The sequence below is a fragment of the Equus przewalskii genome, chromosome 18 (genome assembly GCF_037783145.1).
Source record: "Equus przewalskii isolate Varuska chromosome 18, EquPr2, whole genome shotgun sequence".
In the NCBI taxonomy this organism is placed as follows: Eukaryota; Metazoa; Chordata; class Mammalia; order Perissodactyla; family Equidae; genus Equus; species Equus przewalskii.
This window is the reverse complement of record NC_091848.1, coordinates 46,309,042-46,330,746: the sequence shown is the minus strand read 5'-3', so window position 1 is coordinate 46,330,746 and position 21,705 is coordinate 46,309,042. Positions and strand designations below refer to the sequence as shown.

Here is a 21,705-nt window from a genome sequence, read left to right as displayed (position 1 = left end):
CCTCCTTCCTTCCTTTCTTCCTCCCCTCCCTCCTTCCTGCCTCCCTCCTTCCTCCCCTCCTTCCTTCCTTTCTTCCTCCCCTCCCTCCTTCCTGCCTCCCTCCTTCCTTCCTTTCTTCCTCCCCTCCCCTCCTTCCTGCCTCCCTCCTTCCTCCCCTCGTTCCTTCCTTTCTTCCTCCCTCCCCTCCCCTCCTTCCTCCCTCCTTCCTCCCCTCCTTCCTTCCTTTCTTCCTCCCCTCCCCTCCCTCCTTCCTCCCCTCCTTCCTGCCTCCCCTCCTTCCCTCCTTCCTTCCTCCCTGCCCTCCTTAATTCCTGCCCTCCTTCCTTCCTGCCTTTCTTTCCTGGGGCAGGGAAGGAGCAGGTTCAGCAATCTCCTTAAGGGAAACTGGAGCATGTCATGAACAAGTTCCCTAAATTCCTATAATTGGGAATTTGCGCCATGTTCTATGTAAATACAGTATTTCATTAGGGAAAAGTAGACAATTAAAACAAGTATCTGGAAAGTTGAGAGGACACCAAAAGCTTGCTCTTTGGTATTGGTTTGGAAACGTCTTAACGAACCTTTAACATTCCTCACCGTTCTACATCACCCTTATCCCAGCTACAGTGATAATAGTAATAGTAGCGAATAGTAGTGGGGCTACTATTGTGGTTCAAAGCACAGAGCTTTGCAATGAGCCCGACCTGGGTTTCATTCCAGGCCCACAGTTAGTGACCTTGGGCAAGTTAACATCTGGAAATCAATTTCTCCACCTGTGAAATGGGACTAATAGTCCTCACCTTTTAGGGGTTTTGTGAAGATTAAAAGAATACCTCATGCAAAAAGCTGAACAAGGTAGCTGTGATTATCACAGGCATGTCCACCTCTGCCACCACCACTGTCCTGCCCAGCTACGTTCGCATCCTTTGCCGTGAAATTTCCCTAATTTCACTTTGCTAATAACGTGACACTTTGATTTACTGGATTGTCTGAAAAAGAGCAAAAGCTCTCTCTACACCAAGAGGAAATTATTTTAACTTGTCAGGAAAGAACTTTTGAAAAGCTGCTATAAATTTTTTCTTTCAGCCCTCTTTTACAAAACGTCCCATCCTCTCCCAGGGCAGTGGAAGAGTCTTGGAGGTCCTCTGATGTCGAAGACTCGAGGCAAAGGGAGGGATTGAGAATCAAGGGGAAAGAACTCTTTCCTGGAAAACATCCTGAACATCAGTGTGGGGCTGGGTCCCACATCTGGTTTGGAGGGGTGCTCGCTGGGCAGAGCTAATGTGGCCCTCTTGACTCTCAGCAGCCGGGTGAACAGCCAAGGGCCAAAAGAGCTTGGAGAAAGGCAAGGTTTAGGCCAATCCCAAGCACTTCTTAGCAAGAGCCTGAAGTTCAGCCTTCAGTCCCCCATGTCAGGGCTCATGGCCAGCGCTTCCATCAGACTGTGTAGGTAGCCGGAACTCCAGAGACCAGCGAGCACAACACATCTCTCAGTTGAGTAGCTTAATTACTTCCCCTGATTTTCCAGTGGTGACGATAAGTCTTTGAAAGAGTCGCTGGCTAGCTAAACTGGTCCAGAAGAGTTAATGTTTTGAATATATGTCACCCTCCTGGAAATATACTATTAATATCGCCACATGTGCATGACTCAGGAAGATGCATCCGCTGTCTAGATCATTGGTATTTTGCCTTCATTGTTATCTGCAGCTCATTCTAATGCCTCCCTGCCTAATGAGAATGTTGACACAGCTTCCTTATTGACCTAAAGCAGTGAAAAGCAGAGAAGCAAACTCCTGGTTTAGTCTGTGACAGAAGTGTGTGTTAGAATGTACACTTGCCTCTGTGATTTTGATGAGTCTTTTAAGGATCATAGCTTACGGGGGGCATAAAGAAATAATCCTCTGGAAGGGGAGCAGTTAACGTTCTCGGCAGGCAGTAAGAGGGTGGCTGAGAGCTGAGGTGTGTCATCAGGTGGCTGGAGGTACAGTGTGGTGTAGAGCCCCAAAGGAATGCTCTGGGGTGGAGATGCAACACGGACAATCATCAAGAGTACAGATTTTGTAGAGATGGAAAACACCCGAATCCCAGCACCAGGGTCAGCGAGGAGGGGAGGGGCCTTGGAAGATGTGTGACTGCTGTTTGTGTTTCGGGGGAGAGGTTACAGGCAAGCTGAGGAGGGTAGGTTGATTCCAGGAATCACAGAGAGCTCACAGGGATATAGGTGAAGAGCTGGGGTGAATCAGAACCTGAGATCTTCGATGAGTCTCTGAGACTTCAGGATTCATTCATTAGTGACATCCCCTAAGCAAGAGATTCGGCCTGCATTACACATACAACAGCGCTGTCCGCAGCAGTGGGTACCAGCCACCTGGCATGCCATGTGGCTGTGGACATCTGTCCTCCTGGAAATAAGTGGCAAAGACAGCTTCATCCTTTCCAGGATCTGCATCAGGCATTCGCTGCCCCGGGCCCTGGACATGGCTGCAGGTCTCAGCCTCTGCATCTCCTGGGCTCCCCTGTCCTTGTTGCTCTCGGTGCACTGGGCAAGGCCTGGCATTCTTACCACAGTAAGATCACCTTCCAGCTCAAGGTGGCTACTTAGAAGAAGCTTCTTTGAGATGAGAAATGGCATAAGAGTGTCCTCTGGCCTTCCAGCACCACAGTCAGGTCAGCACTTTGAATGTCAGCAGCATGTGTGATGGAAGCAGGGGCAAGGGACAAAGCCAGGTCCTGTGGCTCCCACAGGGGCATCCCAGGCGTGCTCACCAGAGCCACTTCTCTCTCTTTCTCACAACAGGGAGTTGCAGGGCCTCGCAGTACCTCTTTGACTGACTCTGGTGGCTTATGGGACGTTGGCTTCGGACCCTTTGTGACACACCGTGCTGCGTGGGATGATGATGACTCCGAGAGGAAGGAGGCCCGAGGTCCCCTTCGCTTGCCTCCTCTTAGCCACTGCAGGCTGCTTGGCTGACTTGAGTGAGTGCCGTTCTTCCCTTTCGCAGCCTGCCCTTCTTGGAAGAGCACTTTGCCCCTACTGTCAAATGGAAGCATTAAACATTCTACAATAACCCTTTAAGAAGGCCACCTGCTTCCTAGATTTCAAAGAACCTTCATTCCCACTCACCTTCAGGGACATGCTCAATAATACAAGCTGAGAAATGATCTCGACATCATATTGGTTGTACTTTAATCATTTCAAACACATACCTGACAAGAAAGAGTAATAATAATAGCTGCCTTTTATTGAGCATTTACTATGTGAGATTATGGCAGGCAGTTTACATGCATGGTTCGCGGCTTCACGACAGCCCTGTGAGACAAGCATTATTAGCCCATTTTACAGATAAGAAACTGAGACTCAAAAAGACTAAAGTCACGTGGCACTTGGATTCAGACCCAGGTCTGTCCAACCCAAAGCCTAAATTCGTGCCTTTACACCGCACTGCCATTCCAGTCTACTTTCTGGGAACGAGGACAGGTTGGGGAGTGGACTCAAGGACAGTGGAGTTCTTCAGAGAAAGATCAGGTCCTCTGGGTTGCTCAGCTCTTAAAGGCTCCCTGGGTGCTGTGCTTCTTAAAAGGTCATTTTGTTGGTTTCTTGGGGGTGTCAGTTTATTGCTACATCCCTTTTCTTCCTCCAGATGAGGTCCCTCAGGTCACTGTCCAGCCTTCTTCCACCGTCCAGAAGCTCGGAGGAACTGTGATCCTGGGCTGTGTAGTGGAACCCCCCTGGATGAACACCACCTGGCGCCTGAATGGGAAGGAGCTGAATGGCTCCAACGACGCTCTGGGTGTCCTCATCACCCGTGGGACCCTTGTCATCACTGCCCTCAACAACCACACCGTGGGACGGTACCAGTGTGTGGCCCGGATACCTGCAGGGGCTGTGGCCAGTGTGCCAGCCACTGTGACACTAGCCAGTGAGTGCTGCTCCTTTGCTCTTTTGCCATGTGCGTTCTCTCTTCTCTCCCCCACCAGTCATACCCCTTATCATTAGTCTTACTGTGAAAGGGGCCTTAAAAGCTGAAATTTCAAATCAGAGAGCAGTAGCTGCCCGGTAATCCCCAGGGGCTGGGGCCCTTTGTGCCCTTCGGAAGCTGCTTTCTGAGTAGGGGCCATGTCTGGAGTGAGCGTCTAGAAGGAGAGGACCTTGACATGGTTGAACTGCTTCTGCGGGCCCCAGAGCTGGGCCATGCCATGCCCTTGTACTTGGTCTCTCTGGTTTTAGGTGTGGTAGTGTCAACTGCTCACTGTCTCCCTCCATCCCCCACACTTGATCCCCACCGTGGTTGTGGTCAGAGCATTGACAGGGCTGTGTGGCCGGAACAGAGCCTGCCCATCCCACAGTTGGCCTCCTGTCTCTCTGAGGGCATATTCCAAATGCCTGGAATATAAACAGTAGAAAATAATGAAAAGAAAACTGTGTGACAAAGGGATGAAGGGAAGAGAAAAGAGGGAGAGATTAGGTGACAGTTTGGTCCAGGGAGGATGCCAGGAGAAGACTTCATGCTGCTCTTATACAGAATTGGCGCTTGGGTGTCCCTTGGTGCCCAGGCACAATTCACACGTCATCTGATCTTCTGCCCATGGTATGTGTGGGAAATGAGACCTGACTCTGAGAGAAACTCGCGAAGGCTGCAGAGCAGCCCCGACACCCGTTCTTCTATGCTGAGTTTGTAGCTGGGAACTGTTAAGAACTCCCTCCCTCTCCTGGAGCCTGAAGTGTGGGGAACACAGAGACTTGTTGAGACTTCAGTGGTGCTTGGACTTAAACTCTGAGAAGATCTCCAGACCTTGTCCCTCCTAACTTATCCCTGGCAGCCTGCTCTGGGCTTCCATGTCGCCATGGTCATCACCCTCCTGGATGATGTGGTTCCAGGAGGTTGGGTTCTCATGAAATGGGTCATGCCTAAGGCAGCAAACTTCTGAAATTCTTTTTAATAGTCAGCTGGTCCCTGAGGTATGTGAGGGGTGAGTCCTGGGAGGAGGGTGATGAGAGATGGGGGAAGCAGAGAAGCCGGGAGAAAAGACCCCTCTGGCCCTCTGGTTCCCAGTTCCCTGGAGGGACTTCGCTCCTGGGAGGATAGAGAGGAGAGTGAGGCTGCCAGCAAGATTCCTGTAAGCAGCCCGCCCTTTGCTCAGAGAAGGGAGGAAGGCAACCTGGGTCCCCAGCTGTCTCCTGGGGGCTGGGCTGAGCCTGGGCTACATCTAAGAGCCCGACCTACAGTGGGAGCCACTTTCCGTTGTGGCGGAAGGAACACCGTTAAATCTGAGTGCCAGGCTCTGGGGAGCAGGCTGTGAGTGCTCAGGAGGGAGCCAGGCCCTGAGCCACCTGCTGGGCCCTCCCCTAGCTGTGCTGTGGGTGGGGGGAGGTGGTGAGGGGAGTCATCTCCTGCGGGCGAGAAAGGCTGGGGTGAGAACTACACTTCCTACCATCACCTTCCTCTTTCATATCTTAAAATTATAATTAAAATTCCATCAGAGAAAATTTAGAATATATAGAAAATGTCTCCTCTAAGCCCACCGTCGTCATACAACCACCCTTATCATTGAGGAGTGTACCCTTCCAGTCTTTACCCAGACCCATCTTTTCACACTGTTGTAGTAATACCACTGACTCTTTCTATCTCTGTTCTCTCCCTCTTGACATTGTATGGTAAGATTTTCCATTGGCCATATGAGCATATTTTTTCTTTTTTATGGCGTATAAAATGCGTCCAGTGAAGTACCCAAGCTGCATTAATCTTAAGGGAACAACCTGATGCGTTTTTCCCATGTACGCAGCGTGGACCCATCCTTCCAGTAGCTTCCTCATGCCCCTTCCCAGTGAGTCTGTCCCCTCAGCCCCCACCAGAGCAGGATCATAATTATAAATGGCCCTAGAACATCCCCCACTGGCTCTGCCCTAATGGACAGAACCCGTTTCCTGTTGCTAGGCAATTAGGTGGCTTCCAGTTGTTCGTTATTACAAACCAGGTGTGCCTTTTAGCAACATTCGTGCCTGTAAAGGGTGACACTACTCGTCTAGGAGGGAGATTTCATGTGCCAATGGTCAGCATGTGTCCATGAAGACTCGAGAAACTCCATAACCATTCATTTGGCTGGATTAGGAGCCGGGCTGAAGCTTTGTATGGTTTGGAGGAAGGGTGACTTGGACAGTAGGAGGTTGACTTTGGAGCCCTCCTTCTACTTCAAGGTGTATCGGGCTGAAGAGAGACAATTTATAGCCTTTATTTTTAAAAAATTCCTGGCCGCTTCTTTCTCTGGTGCTTGCAGGGATCCGCAGTTGGCAGTGAGGACAAAGGGAGGGGTTTGGTTGCATCCCAAGAAGGCACCGTGAGAGACGAAGGGGCTTGTGCAGGAGCGAGCGAGTCTTGTTCAAAAGCCAAGAACTATTGCTTGTCATTCAGACATGAATCAGAAGTGAAATGTTTGGGCCTGACTGGAAGGATGGAGAGTGCTGCAAATGGAGAGAGCAGGCTTGGAGGGGCTTGTGTCGTGGAGAAGAGGGTGTTGGTGGGTGGAACTGCAGCCTCCTGAACTTGGAGGAGGCAGTGACGGGGTGGCGGGAAGGCCGGAGAAAGGGGTGCTGTCTTTGGGTTAATGCCACGGGGGATTTGGCCCAGACTCAGCAGTTAGATTAAGTTTCCGAAAGCACATTCCTGAGCAGAATGGGGGCTGTGTTTGGCTGGTTGGCTGATGTGCCAGGGAGACTGAGCCATGCAAGGGATTACGGAAGGCACGGTCTGCATTCAGAGGCGAGGCCCGCAGCAGCGGCGTGCTGGTGCACACGCGCGCACGCCCGCCGCACTCAGCCTTTCGGGCTTCCCTCCCCTCTGGGCTCTTCTGTGTGCATTCAGATGGTCCTCCTCGGACAGAGCATTTGCTGTTTGGCCTACCTGGCAAGATGCTGCCTCCTGCATTTTAGATAGTGAACGCCTCGAGATCCCTGGGAGCTTTCGGTGGTGTAGGCTAGGACCAGCTTGAGGACTCAGGGGTGCAGAGGAGGCCTCTAGTAGAACTTTCCTGGCACAGACCTCTTTTACTCCAATGCTGGGGGCCGCGGGGTGCACTTGGACTTCACCTCTACCTGGGGACGTCTGCTTCTGCTCTTCAGGTTAGATGGAACCACCTGAAGCCTCACTCCTGCGCTTGTGCCCTCTGCTCCGGGTTGTCCTGCCGTGTGGATCACTGCTGTCTTCACTCTCTGGAGGGGCCCATGCCACTCTCCTCAGAGGAGAACTTTTTTTCCTGTTTAACCTAAACTTTATTTGTGGTAAATCTCTCTTGCTGCTAATGCCTCACTTCAGACCACCTTGTCTAAGGCTTGCTTTTTGACATGCTCTTGACTTTGATCTCCTTTCTTCCTCTTACCTTTCTTTTCACAAGCTTTCTACCAGGAGGCCAACCACTCTGCATGGCTCAGACGCTCCCTCGCTGCCCACCTGAACCAACAGCAGACACTGCCAGCGGACACCATATTCCTTCTTCCTGGACCCTGATTCAGCCTTAGAATTGTTCCAAACACGGCAGAGCAAGTCACTGTGGCCAGTTCATCGGAGCTGGATCCAATATGGAAGCTCTTGTCTATCCCTCACCTCTAATAATCTACCATGCAAATAAACTCCTACATAAGTCTTCACTTTTAACTTTTTTCTATGTTTTAATTCTTTAATTCTCCCAATTATCCTATCATCCCTAGGTCCTAGGCATAGTTGGAAATAAAATAGGTGGGAGGTGGGTATTAATTCTGTATCTGGGAATTTTTATCCTCAAGTTAATGTGGAGACTTAAGCCGATGCTGCTTTAATTGAGAGCAGATCTGGAACCCCTCCATGGGGCCTGTAGGCACGAAGACCAGGCGCGGACTCCTGTGTTAGCCTCTCTGGCATCAGAGATCAGAAGGCCAGGCAGCTGACGGGAAAGGAAGGAGTTCGCCTTAGGCTGCTGTCTCCATGACTCTGTGACTTTGAGAGAATGTCAGAAGATGACAGGGGCCCTTTATTACCATAATTTAACCCATGAATAAATGAAGAGCCAAACTGGTTTAATGGAAAAAGCAAGAAACTTGAAAAAAAAAAAAGATCTTTGGTATAAGTTTTACCTCTGCCACTTGAGTTAACGTGACTTTCGGTAAGTCACTTGGTTAAGATTGCCACCACTGTGAAATAAGCACAGTATTAATGACATCATCAGTTTCATGGGTTTTTTGAGGATCAAATGAGAGAATATGTGATAGTAATATTTTAAAGCATTTTCTAAATTCCAAGCTTTCTTCATTCACCCATTTGGTCAACAAACCTTTGTGGAGTGTCCTCTTGCAGGAGGCCCTGGGGCCTGTGCCGCCCAACTCCATTCTGGAGCAGCCCTCAGGAAGACAGAGTCTAGCGGGTGGCAAAGCTTCCAATCATAGCCAGAGGCTTGTCAGGAAGAGAGAACTAACCATTTCCAGTGAATTTCTTAGCTCCCTATATACATGTGTTCTCAAACCCAGATTCCCACCTCCCAGCCACCTTCGAGAGCAGCCAATGGTTGCTACTGCAGTGTATGTTGTCACTGTCACCCATGATGCTGCCCACGGATGGGTTCAGTGCTGCTCCTTCTTCTAACCAGACCATCGTCAGTTTGCACTGGCAGGCTGGGCTGACCTGGCCCTCAGCGTGGTGAATTGCACGAACAGAGGCCATGGTTCTTCTTACTCAGCTCCCCCCAATTCTGATTCCCATCAGATGCTTCCTTAAGGTGTTCTAGGCTTTGACCCTGAACCAGAATAGGCCATTAAGGACCACTGAGGACATTTCTTTCTTAAGATATTTCTAGCTTCCTTTATCCCTGTTTGGGTCACGGTTCTTTAGAGAAGCAGAATCAATTATATATATGTATACGTGTGTGTGTATATATATATGTGTGTGTGTGTGTGTGTATATGTATATATGTATGTGTATATATATGTGTATGTATGTGTGTGTATATATATATAGAGAGAGAGAGAGAGAGAAATAGAGAGAAAGGGAAAAAGAAAGAAGGGGAGAGAGAGAAAGATTTATCTTAAAGAACTGGCTCCAGGATTATGGAGGCTGTAAGTCCAAAATCCATAGGGCAAGCCAGCAGGCTGGAGATTCATGAGTCCCACTTGGGAAACAGCAAAGCTTCTATTCTGCAGCACTGAGTTCAGCATCTGGATGTTCTGAGATTGGTGTCCTGAGAACTGGGAAGTATTTAGAATTTCCAAGAGAGCCCAGTGAGACCCAGTCCCTACTGTTGAGGATCTCTTCGTCTGGTAGAGAAGATGGATGACGATAACGTTAGCCATAAAGCACGCCAGACCTATGAACTGCCTAACAGAGATGTAAACAGATTTTAATGGGAGTTCAGTCTAACAGGGATTCCTTTCAATTCCAGGGGACTGAGGAAGACTCAGGAGTTGAGCCTTGACGAATGTGTGTGGGACAACTTTATCTGTAATTTTTTGGGCCCTCACATACCTTTCTCAGATTTCAACAACTAAATTCAGCTCTCAGCCTTATACGCTTAGACCTAAGCCCGGTGTGTTTTTCAGGATGGCACAGGTACTTCCAGAGTGAGTTTAATTTCCTTAGTGAGACATTTCCATGGCGAGTTCAATCAAATCCTGAGTCTAGCCACCAGGGGATTGTGTCTCTCTTGCCACCCCATCCTAATCCTCTTTGCCCGCCATTTCTCACTGTTTCTCATCTCTTTTCCATTTGAGAATGTAGGTTTTATGATTAAGAAAGAAAACTTTAGAGTGTTTTTTCCAACGCCACCCCTCTCGCCCAGGCTGGTTCAGTTTGCCAATGACTCCTTGACAAAACAAGAAGGAACCATTCACTCCAAATTGGAGAAACGTTTGTTGTTGACTAGGGCTTCTCAGGCAATCCTGTGCAAGCCCTTTGCTTGGGGATGAAGAGATGGCAGGGGGAAAAAGAGTTGGGGGAGGAAAGAAAACACAGGTGGTTCCTGAGCTGCCCCAGGAGGGGAGGGGAGACTGCAGCTGAAGGCTGGGGCTGAAGATACCTGGCAGGCTATGTGTGAGTCTGCCTTTGCTGGGAGAGAGAGACAGCTTCATGTGGGGGGATATAGTTGGAAAAGGAGAACTAGCTTGAGCTTGAAATTTAGCTGCTTTGTACTATGAGTTTTGTGTTTTACTTTGCTAGTTGGACAAGAAAATCATTGAAAAACAGCTTAGGCCCAAAAGATGCGAAGCGACTTGCATATCTAAGTAGGAAATGACTAAGGAATACCTTGTAGCTTTAGGCCAAAGTCATATTAACCCTTTCTGTTTTCTACCACGGGCAGAAATTCACACCTCACAAGAATTTCCCCTGATATTCTGGTGGAATCTTCAAATGGCATTGGCAATACTAATCCCATCAGGCCTGGTGTGAGTGCCCAGACAAATGTGTGGTGTAAGCTTGGCTCAGGGCATCGTGTCAGCAGCTGTCTGCCTTAAACAGCCAGGGTTCCGATTCTCTATTTAGCAGTGGTCAATATTTACCAAAAGAAGACCTCAAGTCCATGGTGCATCTTCTACCAAGGACACACTTAGAACTCTTAACCTACCCAGTCCTCTCCTCGACCTGTGCTTTGCACACACAACTACATACTTAAATAAACTCCTAGGTCCATTCTCTAAGCTAAGAGAAAGGGGGAGGACCACATAGTGTGTTAAGCAGGCACAAACTATGGATTCTATAGAATCATCAGGCCAGAACAGGCTCTGAGGAGTGTTTTGCACCGGAAGATGAGGGAAGGATCGATTAGTTTGCTTGAAATCACTGGATCCTTTAAGGAACATGATGCAAGATGATGCCTTTAAAATGAAAAAGAAAGAATCAAGAGAGCAAATGAGTCCTTTGGCTCCCCCTTTTTTGTGTGTGGAGAAGTGTAGGGATTTCTTCTTTCACCTTGTGTTTTAGACTTTCAACCATTTTTGGAATCTGGTAATAACCTCAAGAACTATAGGACAGTGAGTCTGTCCTGAAAATGGAACAAAGTGTTCACATCTAGGATGAAGGACTATCACTCAATAATGAAGGGAAAAAAACAATGTAAGCAAAAGGGGAGAAAAAAAACTTGCTGAGGCAAAAACAGCACTTTTTTTTTCCTGTAGGGAAAATTATGCTTAATTTTGAGTGCTTGTGTTCCTCTTCTACTTAAAAACATTTGAAGACTCCAGGAATCACAGAACAAGACTCAGGCTGTAGTGTGATACTTAAGTCCATCTCGCAGCCCCCCTCCCGCTCTGGACGCAGCAAACTCTGCCTGGTCCTCAGCACATCTCGCACTTTCCCCTTGTTTTTGGAATGGCGCCCCATCTGCCTGCAACATCTTCCTTTCCATTCCCTTCCCCAGGAAGTTCCCACCTCCCTTGGGTTAACGAATTCCTTCTCTTTTTTCAAGACTAACTATCTTCTCTTCTAGGAATCTTTTCTTGACCCCCCGAACTTCCCAAGTCTGGAGGGAGATCTCCTCTTCCCAGCTGCCTTACCGTCCTGGGTTTATTTCCATAGCCCTCTCCTGCCACAGTCTCTTTGCCTGGAGGGCGGAACTGTTGCAGTGCAGCCCTGTGACCACACTGCTTTACGCAGGGCCTGGCACACAGTAGGCCTTCAGTGGATGTCTAGACAGAAGAAGACTCCCAGAAACTTTCTGTGCTTTGTCACATTAACCATAGACACAGCAAGAAGGGTATGCAGAAGGTGAGCCAAGGTTTCTTCACCAAATTCAGATATATTAAAAGTTTTAAGGAAGTAAATAAGAGAGGATGGAGCAAAGACTCAGGATATAAACAGGTTGAAGATGCAAACAAATTCAGGAAGGGTTTAGAAAAATTGTTGGATGTCAGAAGCATAAACGGCTGTTGAAAAGAAATTGAGATGTTCGGAGGAACCTCTGGAATCTTTGAAGGGAGATGGCCGTGAATGTGGCTCCACGTTGTCCTGCCACACACCTCAGGGGACACTGTCAGAGGTGGTGGGTGGATGATACCAGTAGCCACCACTGCTGATAGGAATATGTAGTTCCCAGATGTGCGGGCAGAAAAAGTTGGAACCACTGTGGGCCCACTGGCCTTAAGACAGGCGCCTGCCTCTCCCACCTAGAATTCTGTCATTAAGGGCATGCTGAAGTGCTCATCTTCTTTCTTCCTCTGAGCGCCTTGGACGCCATTTTCCCGCTCTCTCTCTTCCAGGACAGGCTGCCAGCCTGCCAAAGACTGTGCCAAGATCCAGCTCTGGCTCTGATGAGTCCAGACCACCAGGATTCACATTAATTTTCCCATTGCTAAGTTTATGGTTTATACTTGGTTGATCAGAGAAATATGTGTGATGTGGGTTGCTGGTAAGTAAATCTTTTTTTCCTTCTTCTCTCTCTCTTCAGTGTGTTTTTTCAAACCCTTTCATTCCTTCATCTAGTCCAAAGGAAACTCCCCAGTTCTGCTAACCAGCCCTACCTCATAGCAGCTCTGCAGTCAGAAAAATGAAATGGTCTGCAGACATCACAGTTCATCTGGCTGCCAGACTCAGTGGAGACATGGCTCCCATCCTTGACTTGTCTTCAAGGATTAATCATTTCTTGTTCTCTTATTATGTCTTTTTTTAAAAAAAATTTTTTTAATTGGTTCAGGCCAAGAAATTCCTGAAGCATTAGGCCAGTTTATTGCTAATCATTTAATGACATTGCAAACTAGGTTCTTTTCTTTTCCCTCATTCTTCCTCTGCCACTCCTCCCTTTATGCCCTCTCTCTTTGCCTGCCCACCTCCTGTCTTGACTTTGATCTTCTGCCCTCACCCCACTGGCTCTTAATCTCTTCTCCATCCTCAGCTTTCTCCCACTGCACGGATCTCAGTGCAAACCCCACCCCAACGCGAAGGAAAAGAGAGAAACGAGATTTAACAACTAATGTGTTTGGCATCTGCAAAGGTTTTTTTTCCCCATGGAAACTGTTTTTATTTACATAAAAGAGAGCATGTCTTGCTTTCATCAGAAAGTGTGTTTGAGAAATTTCCTGTCATGTTTCCATGGCTGTCAGAAGAGGGCTTTGGAGCCAAAATTATTTGTGCAATTGAACAGCCAGGAAAAACTCCCAAAGACAGCAAACGTATTTATCCACTCTCTTGCCTGCGAAGGAGGAGCAGCGCTCACTCTGCCAGCACCCTTTGTAAGTTTGGAATGCTGGTGGAGGGGGTAGGGACTAGGCCTGGGGACACCACTCTTGTGAATTATTGTATCCTGCCTTGCTGTTTTTCTCTGTCTTGTCTATTAGATTGAAACTCCCCGGGGTTAGGAACTATGTCTTTGTCTCGCTGGTATCTTCTGCAGTGCCTGGCATAATAGACAATTCCGCAGCTCCTGGCTGGCTGAACGAATGAGGCAATGATGCCTGCAGGGGATGGTGTTGTGCCGAATGCTGACTGCAGAACATGCTGATTTTGCCGGGCCTTGTGGGCTACGGTTGGGTTTGGCTTCAGTGGTCTGTGTATCAGGGCTACAGACTGGTAAAGGCTTAGTCACTACCCAGAACGCGGGGCTTCTGAGACGCTCGCCCATCCCACAGGAAACCCCGTCCACTCTCCAGGCGCCAGGCTTTCTGACCTGATGAGAGCGCTGTTAGGCTGTCGCCTCTGCTTCTGGAGTTGATCCAGTTGCAGAGAACTTTATTTCAGAGGGCTGATCTTGGGGTCATGCCAAGCCATGGTTCCTCAGGTGACTTGGAGGTGGGGAGTCATGTTGTGATTCTCCACACATCAGTGAAGTAGTTCGGGGCACAGGAGAGCCCCTGCATTGCCAGCAGCCACACAGGGAGGCAGTGCCAAGGACCCCTCACCTTCTCCAACTCCAGCTCCAAGTCCATCTGCAGAGCAGAGAGCCACAGGCTCTGCCAGAGGCAGCTCTTAGCTTTACTTCCATCCTTCAAAAAGGGACCAAGGTGCAGGGAAGGGCCAGAGGAGCAGCATGCCACTGAGGAGTGCCCCATTAGAGCAGAAACTTTCTGTGCTTTGTCACATTAACCATAGACACAGCAAGCCACCACAGGGACAAGCTGAGGCCTGGAGGCCTTGAGAGTTAGGGAGTAGAATTTTCAGTCAGCCCAGAAACTTGCTGATGGCCACGAGGCTAAGGAGCTGTCCCAGCAGCCTGGCAAGTGTGCCCAATGCAGTGCCCCACAATCTGGTGGATGCTAGCCAGACCTCAGAAGATGAGTGCAGGCTTGTCTTGTGATCGCTGAGAATAGGCAGGAGGGCAGGCAGCACTGACTGTACGTGAGAAATGCTTGGATGGGTGGAAAGCCAAATGTTTAAGCGTTCAGCTCAGTTTACGGAGATGGGGATGTTGGTGACTCCATGCAGCCTCCAGCTGAGGGCGCCGTCTCACCCGACTTCTTACTTCCCCAGAATGGAACTTTGATTTGTGGCCTAAGGGAGGACTACAGAGAAAAGGATCAAGTGAGGAAACTCCTTGAAAGTGACTCTTAGTTTCATGGATTACACTGGGGGCATTCTGCTGAGGTACAGTGAGCCTTGTAACTGGACATGTAAATTCTATGAAAATCGGGAGGATGAGCCTAAATTAAGATTTGACAATTTTGCGTAATGAGAATGCATGAACCTATACCAAATACTGTAGTTTAATTCATTGCTCTACTGAGCCTTTTAGTTAGTAAAGAAGGGATTGAGGCTAGAAGGTGGTGAGAAAGAAACTCAAAAGGGGCTCAAGATACAACTTGTCAATTTGTCATTTTGCATATGATTCTGGCGATGGTAGCCACACCCACATGCCTCTCAGCGTCTTTTATTTGCCTTCTTTTTTCCCCATGGCCAGGAAGGTACTCTGTAAATGTGAATAGAAAACCCAGAGCACACCACATGATTTGTGTCTGAACAATTCCCTGTCATCTGTGTATCCGAGGTCCTATGGAGCCCATCTATCAGAAGATATGTGTTCCCTTAAGCCATTGAGTGCTTAGGAGGAAGGAACTGGGTAGGGTTCTGTATGGAGCCTAAATAGATATAGGCTTTCTCAGAAAGCACAAAGTTCTGTGACAAATAAAGAAGGTCGGTAAACTCAGAGATGGCCCCAAAGACCAGGGCTTCTGACCTGTTGAGAGCTGAGAAACAGCAAGGGTGGGTCTATTGACTTTTGATTAGTGCAGACAAGTTAATAAAATAGCTGGAAGAATACACAAAGAGAGGATGCACAGAGGGGTCGGAGGGAAGGTAAGAGGATTAAGGCTGTGAAAACATTCCTCTAATGGATTTCTCAAACACACCAGCCAACAGGCAAGGGCAGGTGTCCTGTCAACCCATTTCCCCAGGAAACCTGATCCATCATTCTGCAGAGAGGCCCGCTAACCCCATTTGTTGAAGGGCCTGCCCCTGGGTCCAAGCCAGGCACTCAGAGCAGCCCAGGGACTCACCGGGGAAACCAGCTTTGCACACAAAGGGGCCTGGGAACAGGCTGGTTTCCTTCATATGCAGCCAGCTAGATCTCTCTGCCTCTGCCTCCCCTGGTAGCTGATGAGGCTGTTATTGATCATAAAGTTTCCACCCCTCCCTGGCCCCCTGCCTGCCCCCAAACACTAGAAAAGGGGGTGCTCTGATTTTCAGATGGCTCATCAATTCGTTACTCTGCCTTTCATCTCCTAGTGAAACTCGACGTTTACTCGAGCAGCCGGATCGGGGAGCGTTTGTCTAGTCAAGCAACAGCCAAGGCTTAAGCTTAGTAGGCACGGGGAGGGGACAGGGCCAAGGTCCAAACTGCTGCTCATTTGTTTTCAAGCCAGGAAGGCCTGCCTGCCAGTAGGCCCTTCTGGGGAGCTGGACGCCCAGCTGGGGTGTCCTTGGTCCTGCCCGCATGGGCTGTTGTGCACATGTTGGCATCAGAACAGAGGGGCTATCTGGCTGCATGGCTGACCGGCGCCCAGCTTTGTGCATCCCCCACTGCACAGCCTTCTGTCTCCAACCCAGCAGTTGTCAGAGGGTGTAGAAGGAGCCAAGAGGGACTTAAGGGGGGCCTAGTGTTTTCTAGTATTGGGTCAGTGAGCTGGGTGCCTGGAGGAGTGCGTGCTCCTGCCTGGATAAGCCCTCAATTACAGTGGGGCAGGAGCCCGGGGCCATTATGATGGAGATGGCATTCTGGTGCCAAACTCCTTTCAGTTGCTCACATTTTTCTTGCAAAGATCTGTTAGGTTTAAGTATATTCTTGCTTGAGGCAGATTTCCTTGGATTGAGGTAAAGAAAAGGAGGAGGAGGGGAAAAAAACTCTTGGTGGAGTAGTTTTACGTTTATTAGACCGTGGAAAAGAGTGCTTCTCAGTGACTGAGGAATTTTCCAGATGCCCCTGAGCTCACAGTTACTCACAGCTTGCTTTGTGGGGAGCCTCCTGACTTGGCAGGTACGGCATGCACTGTGCCAAGGATTAAGGCTTTTGCATTGTTGCAGTGCATTGCTTTTGGGAAGCAGTTAGCAATATTTAGCTAGAACACACTGAGCACAGGCAATCTACCCTTCCCCATAGTCCGTGACTTCCTCTCCGAGAGAAAATGCATCCGCTGTCTTGGCTGAGGAGCTCAGCCAGAACTGGGCTACATAATTTGTGGGGCCCAGTGCAAAATGAAAATGTGGGGACCCTTGTTCAAACATTATTAAGAATTTCAGGATGGTGACAGCAGAGCATTAAACCAAGTGTTGGCCCCTTCCAAGCGTGGGGCCCTGTGCAGCTGCACAGATTGCATGCCCATAAAGCTGGCCTTGGGCTCAGTCTTCCAACCTATTTATTCATTCAGCAAGGAGGTAGAGAGCATTTGCTGTATCCTGAGTACTGTGCAGTGGGGTTTGGGGTTGGGGTGTGGAGTGCAAAATTAATAGGCTGCCCACTAGGAATGTACACTTTAGTTAGGGTCAGATATCATACACAAAATTAAATAATGAAGAGATAATTCTTTAAAAGCCCAGGACGCTCCCCACCCACCCAAAGGAAGGAATCCGTGAGAGATCTCATCATGTCCCACAGACATCCCTTGATCGCTCAGCCTTGAAAGTACGATGGGGCCATAGAAATGAATCGGGCCGTCTGTCATTGTTTTTGCCACACCACTCGTGAACAGCATGTATTTGTCACTCCACATTCGTTAGACCTATTCAATTCTTTCCTGTGACCCCGGAAGTAACCTCTGAAGAAACATTCTGTTTTCAAAATAGCCACACTTCGAGAAAAGGTTCATGGCAAATTTGTGCTAGGCCCATGTCCTTGAGCTCACAGTGCAGACCAAATGCAACTAGGAAATTTGAGTTCATAGGCCCCATAAATGGGCATCTCGTACCTGACTTGAGGGGCTCAGCTTCCAAGATAATCACTCCTTCAGTCATTCACTATTTCTGGGCATCTCCTTGGGCCAGGCCCTAGGTTAACTCAGCAGGACACATATGTGAACAAGACTTGGTCCTCACCCCTAAAAGTTCACCATCTAATATCATAATTGAAGAGACAGAATCCTGTCATAGAAAAAAAGGACTTTCCTGCCCTAGCTTAGCTTGACGAAGAGCTTTTGGAAAGTTCCATTAGGTTGGGAACCTCCTGACCTCAGAGCTTGATCAGCGGGCTCTCCTATGGTGACAGTAGTTTGTTTTTGGTAATTACCTCTTGTCTTCTGTGAGAAACCTGATGCCGCCCGCTCCTGTTGCCTTCCCTGGGTCTCCAGTGGAAACAGCAACACAGGCAGGTGGAATCTTGCAGTGGAATTGCCATCAGCTCCATGGTGTCAGTTCTCAGGATCTGAGCAGAATTTGGTGTGGTCAGCGTTCAGAGAGGGTGCCTCCAGGGCTTTCTAAGAGCCTTTCTGAAGACTGTGTCTGGGTTAATATTCTCTTCTTTCTTATCTTATTCTCCGTTAGTTTTATTTCCTCTCTCAAATTAAATTCTGCTACAATCCTGAAGACCAAATTCACAATGTGATTTTGTTGCACAAATGGCCCGTTTTGTTCTGCGACATCAGTGATTTGGCTCCTGCAAAGACAGTTTTGTCATTTGGACTGTTGGATTGTTTGGGAAACATCCTGCTCCTGTTCCAAATGGACCTCCATTTTCTCCCAGTATACATCCCATCCTTCCTGCCACCGAGCCAAGTGAGGAGAGATGCCACCATGCTGCCAGAGACTGCAGCCTCGTGTCAGGACCTCAGCTCCCCCACAATCCACTGCCATTAAGCCACACTGGGGAGATCCCTCTTGGCTTTAGAAAACCCTTAGGGCATCCACAGATCCCACCCCCAGTCCTGAGAAAGGACTAGCCTTGACATAGAGTATAGCTCCGGGGTAGCAGGAATCAGCTTTCTTGGTTATAACCATTGATGATCAAGTGGCATCTCGGGCCTGTCACTTTTCACTGTGGGTGTCTGAGAAGAACCGGGGATGGCTGTTCCTGATTGAACTGGAGAAAAGACATCAGCATTCTCTTTCATTGTTTCCTTCCGTCTCCATTAGCTGAGCTGTGCCAGGACATTTGTGCCTCGACCATAACCCATTTCCAGCCAGGTTCAGTAAGGCCAAGGGACCTGGCCAACTCGCCCCCATGTCTCAGTCTAACGGAAGAGGCTGGTCTGTGTTACAGGTACCTCCTGATGGAATTCTCTACACCCGCCCCTGCCCTCCAGCTTATGTATACCGAACTCCATGTGTGATGAGGGCTGCACATTCCATCCTAGAAACCCCTACAGACAACAGAAAGCTGGAGGAAGAACTCGGCACACCCCTGGAGAGCCCCCAGGGTGTGAGGTTCCTGCAGCTGTCTATTGTGACAGAAGACACCAAGGCAGAAGCCCACCTGGGAAGGTCGCATTGTCTCTCTCCTCCATGGAGACCCAGCTGGCAGCTTCCGTTCTCTCCACAGATCTCCAGGACTTCAAGTTAGACGTGCAGCATGTGATTGAAGTAGATGAGGGGAACACGGCGGTCATCGCCTGCCACCTTCCTGAGAGCCACCCCAAAGCCCAGGTCCGATACAGCGTCAAACAAGAGTGGCTGGAGGCGTCCAGAGGTGAGTGAGCAAGTGGGAGCCCAGAAGCCGAGGCCAGCAGGGAAGCTGGCCGCTCTGACCCCTGCATCCCAAACCCCCATCTACCCGCGACAGCCCCTCCTCACATGGTCAGTTGTCCTCCATGTTGATAGTGAGCACTGGAGGATCCTAAAGGGATTGGCTTCCGTTGTGGAGGTCCTCTGCCCCGTCGTGAGAGATTTCTTCATCCTTTGTGGCCCGGGGAGATGTTGCTGAGCTGCTGCCACTTGATCGGGGCCCAGCACAGGGTTCCCAATTTGCCCTGTGCGAGCTCCCTGCCACCAGCCACACACAGAAAGGCTGCCTGACGAGCCCAGCCATTCCCCAGCTGCGGGTTCCCTGGTGGGAGCTCTTCCCCACACAGCAGAGCAATCTTTTTAGTAGAACTGGAGCTTTTCCCTCTCCCCATTCTGCTGGCCATGCAGCTATGTCAGCAGTCACAGCTTCCTGCTCAGGCCACAGTGGACATGACAGCTGGTCCAGGGGAGGCCAAGCTTTGGTCCACAGAGTGCCAGCGGGGAGAGGGCGTCTCAAGACAAACAAAGTCAGCTTCTTCCCACCACTGACCCTGCACTCCAGGCCAAGCAGACCCTACTTGTCTGGACCCTGCTGCTCAAAACGTGTACTTTTAAAAATATCCTATAGATTTAAAAATACTTTTATTGAGGCCGGCCCATTGGCCTAGTGGTTAAGTTCGGCACCCTCTACTTTGGGGGCCTGGGTTTGGTTCCCAGGTGTGGACCTACACCACTCCTCAGCAGCCATGCTGTGGAGGCGACTCACATACAAAATAGAGGAACATTGGCACAGATGTTAGCTCAGGGCCAATCTTCTTAAGCAAAATAAATAAATAAATAAAAATTTTATTAACTTTTTCTGGTTATGAAAGGAATATATGTTCACTATAGAAAATACAGAAAACTATTTTTTGAAAGGCTAACAACCCTAATCCTGCCACTCAGCAATAACTGGAGACTGAGAGGAGAAGCCCATTAATCTCTCCTCTCCCTAGCAGAAGCCTGCCAGTAGTGCCTAGAGGAGGCCTACCCATCCCACAAAAGTAGAGAGTTTTTCCCATTCTGTCTGGTATTTGCCCAAGCAGCTCACACCTAGGGCAGCCCCATGGCAGGCCAGCACCAGGCTCGGGGAGCCTAGAGTGCAAGGACAGCACGACTCCCAGGGCTGGCCACCTGAAACTCATAGCTGAGGGCCAGTGCTTTGTCTGCCAGGAAACTGGACACCATCCCAGTCCCTGAGGTGTTTAGAAGCTGTGAATCTGTCTCCTGTTGAAAGAAGCTGAACACAGCCCTGGGGCTCCACCCTCTTTGTCCCCGGCGTCCAGAAGCAGACACAGCCTAGCAGGACAGCGAGACAGAGGAAGGGGCTTTGGTGGCATTCACGGAGAGGACGGTGGTTGGGGGTTCAGATAGTCCTCCCTGGTTGCAGAAATTCACTAGTGAGCTAGGTGCCTCAGAGCTGTGCCTGTGACCGAGACTGATGGGAAGTTCTGAAGTCAGTTCCCTCCTTCCTGCTCACTTGCGGGAATGATCTTCTCATCCCCCATGGATGCAACCTGGCCCCCTCGATCTTTACAATGGCTCTGAATCAGCACACATTATGCCATTTTACAAATGAGGAAACAGGATTTGAGAGGCTCACTAACTTGCCTAAGATCACACAGTTAGTACACGACAGACCTAGAGTTTGTGCCCAGGTCGGGCAGACTCCAGCTCCTGCTTCCTTTCCACCCACCCTAGCTCCCTTGAAGGTGTAAAACCTTCCATAGACCTGTGTACTGACTCGGGGGAGTCAGTCAGCCAGCTAGTTGGTTAGCTGGTTGCTTAGTTGGTTTCACTCCCTGGCACTTCTGTCCCACTTGGCGTGAGGTTTTATGGGGAGAATGGAATTTTTGCTTTGGGCTTGTTGGGACTCAGGTATAGGGCTCCTGGCTTCGACCCAACCTTCCCCCCGCCCACTTTGTGGGAGCTGCTGAGTGCAGTATTCTGGGCCCTAATTTACCCCGTGTTCCCCTCGCCCTGCCCTTTCCTCAGATAACTACCTGATCATGCCATCGGGGAACCTCCAGATTGTGAACGCCAGCCAGGAGGACGAGGGGATGTACAAGTGCGCTGCCTACAACCCGGTGACCCAGGAAGTGAAAACCTCGGGCTCCAGCGACAGGCTGCGTGTGCGCCGTAAGGGGCAGGGTCTCGCTAATGGAGGGGGGACTGGGGGTGCCCTAGTCCACACTCAAGATCTGTGTTCTCTGAGGTGGGGCTGAAGCCAGTGGGACATGCAGGACTCAGGACTCAGCCAGGGTGGGGACCTCTCCCCTCTGGCCAACCCTAGTGCCAGCCTCTCACAGCACCCAGCTGTCACCTGGCTCAGAGATGGCTGTGCTTTCTGGTCACATCACAGCGCTGTGTGTGATACCCTCTTCCTCCTGTGTTACTGTCAGAGGGGGGTCTGTTGGGATGTTTGTGCTGGAGCAGGGCAGTCTGTGCTCAGCAGCTGACAGCATATGCATAGAAAAGATGGCGGTGCATTTGTGCCTGTGTGAGGCCACCAGGCCTGCCCAGCTGTGCCTATTGTCTGCACCGCAGAGGTGCCCTCACCACCTCCCTCTGGTCAAAGTCCATGGAGGCCCACACCCCA

At 49.6% G+C, this 21,705-nt stretch overlaps 1 protein-coding gene across 14 annotated transcripts in view; it reads left to right on the top strand.

Annotated features, from left to right (window-relative positions):
• The window catches only part of BOC (BOC cell adhesion associated, oncogene regulated), a 71,765-nt gene that overhangs the window by 33,659 nt on the left and 16,401 nt on the right, over window positions 1-21,705 (top strand). For 12 of the 14 annotated variants that reach the window (XM_070581951.1, XM_070581942.1, XM_070581946.1 and 9 more), the window contains 4 exons: window positions 2,777-2,955; window positions 3,621-3,899; window positions 18,886-19,032; window positions 21,102-21,245. In XM_070581951.1, coding sequence (XP_070438052.1) covers window positions 2,871-2,955; window positions 3,621-3,899; window positions 18,886-19,032; window positions 21,102-21,245 — 655 coding nt within the window. In that variant the 5' untranslated portion in view covers window positions 2,777-2,870. Of the gene's footprint in view, window positions 1-2,419; window positions 2,647-2,776; window positions 2,956-3,620; window positions 3,900-18,885; window positions 19,033-21,101; window positions 21,246-21,705 lie in introns of those variants that run through there. The other 2 variants (XM_070581958.1, XM_070581950.1) reach the window with 2 other exon arrangements.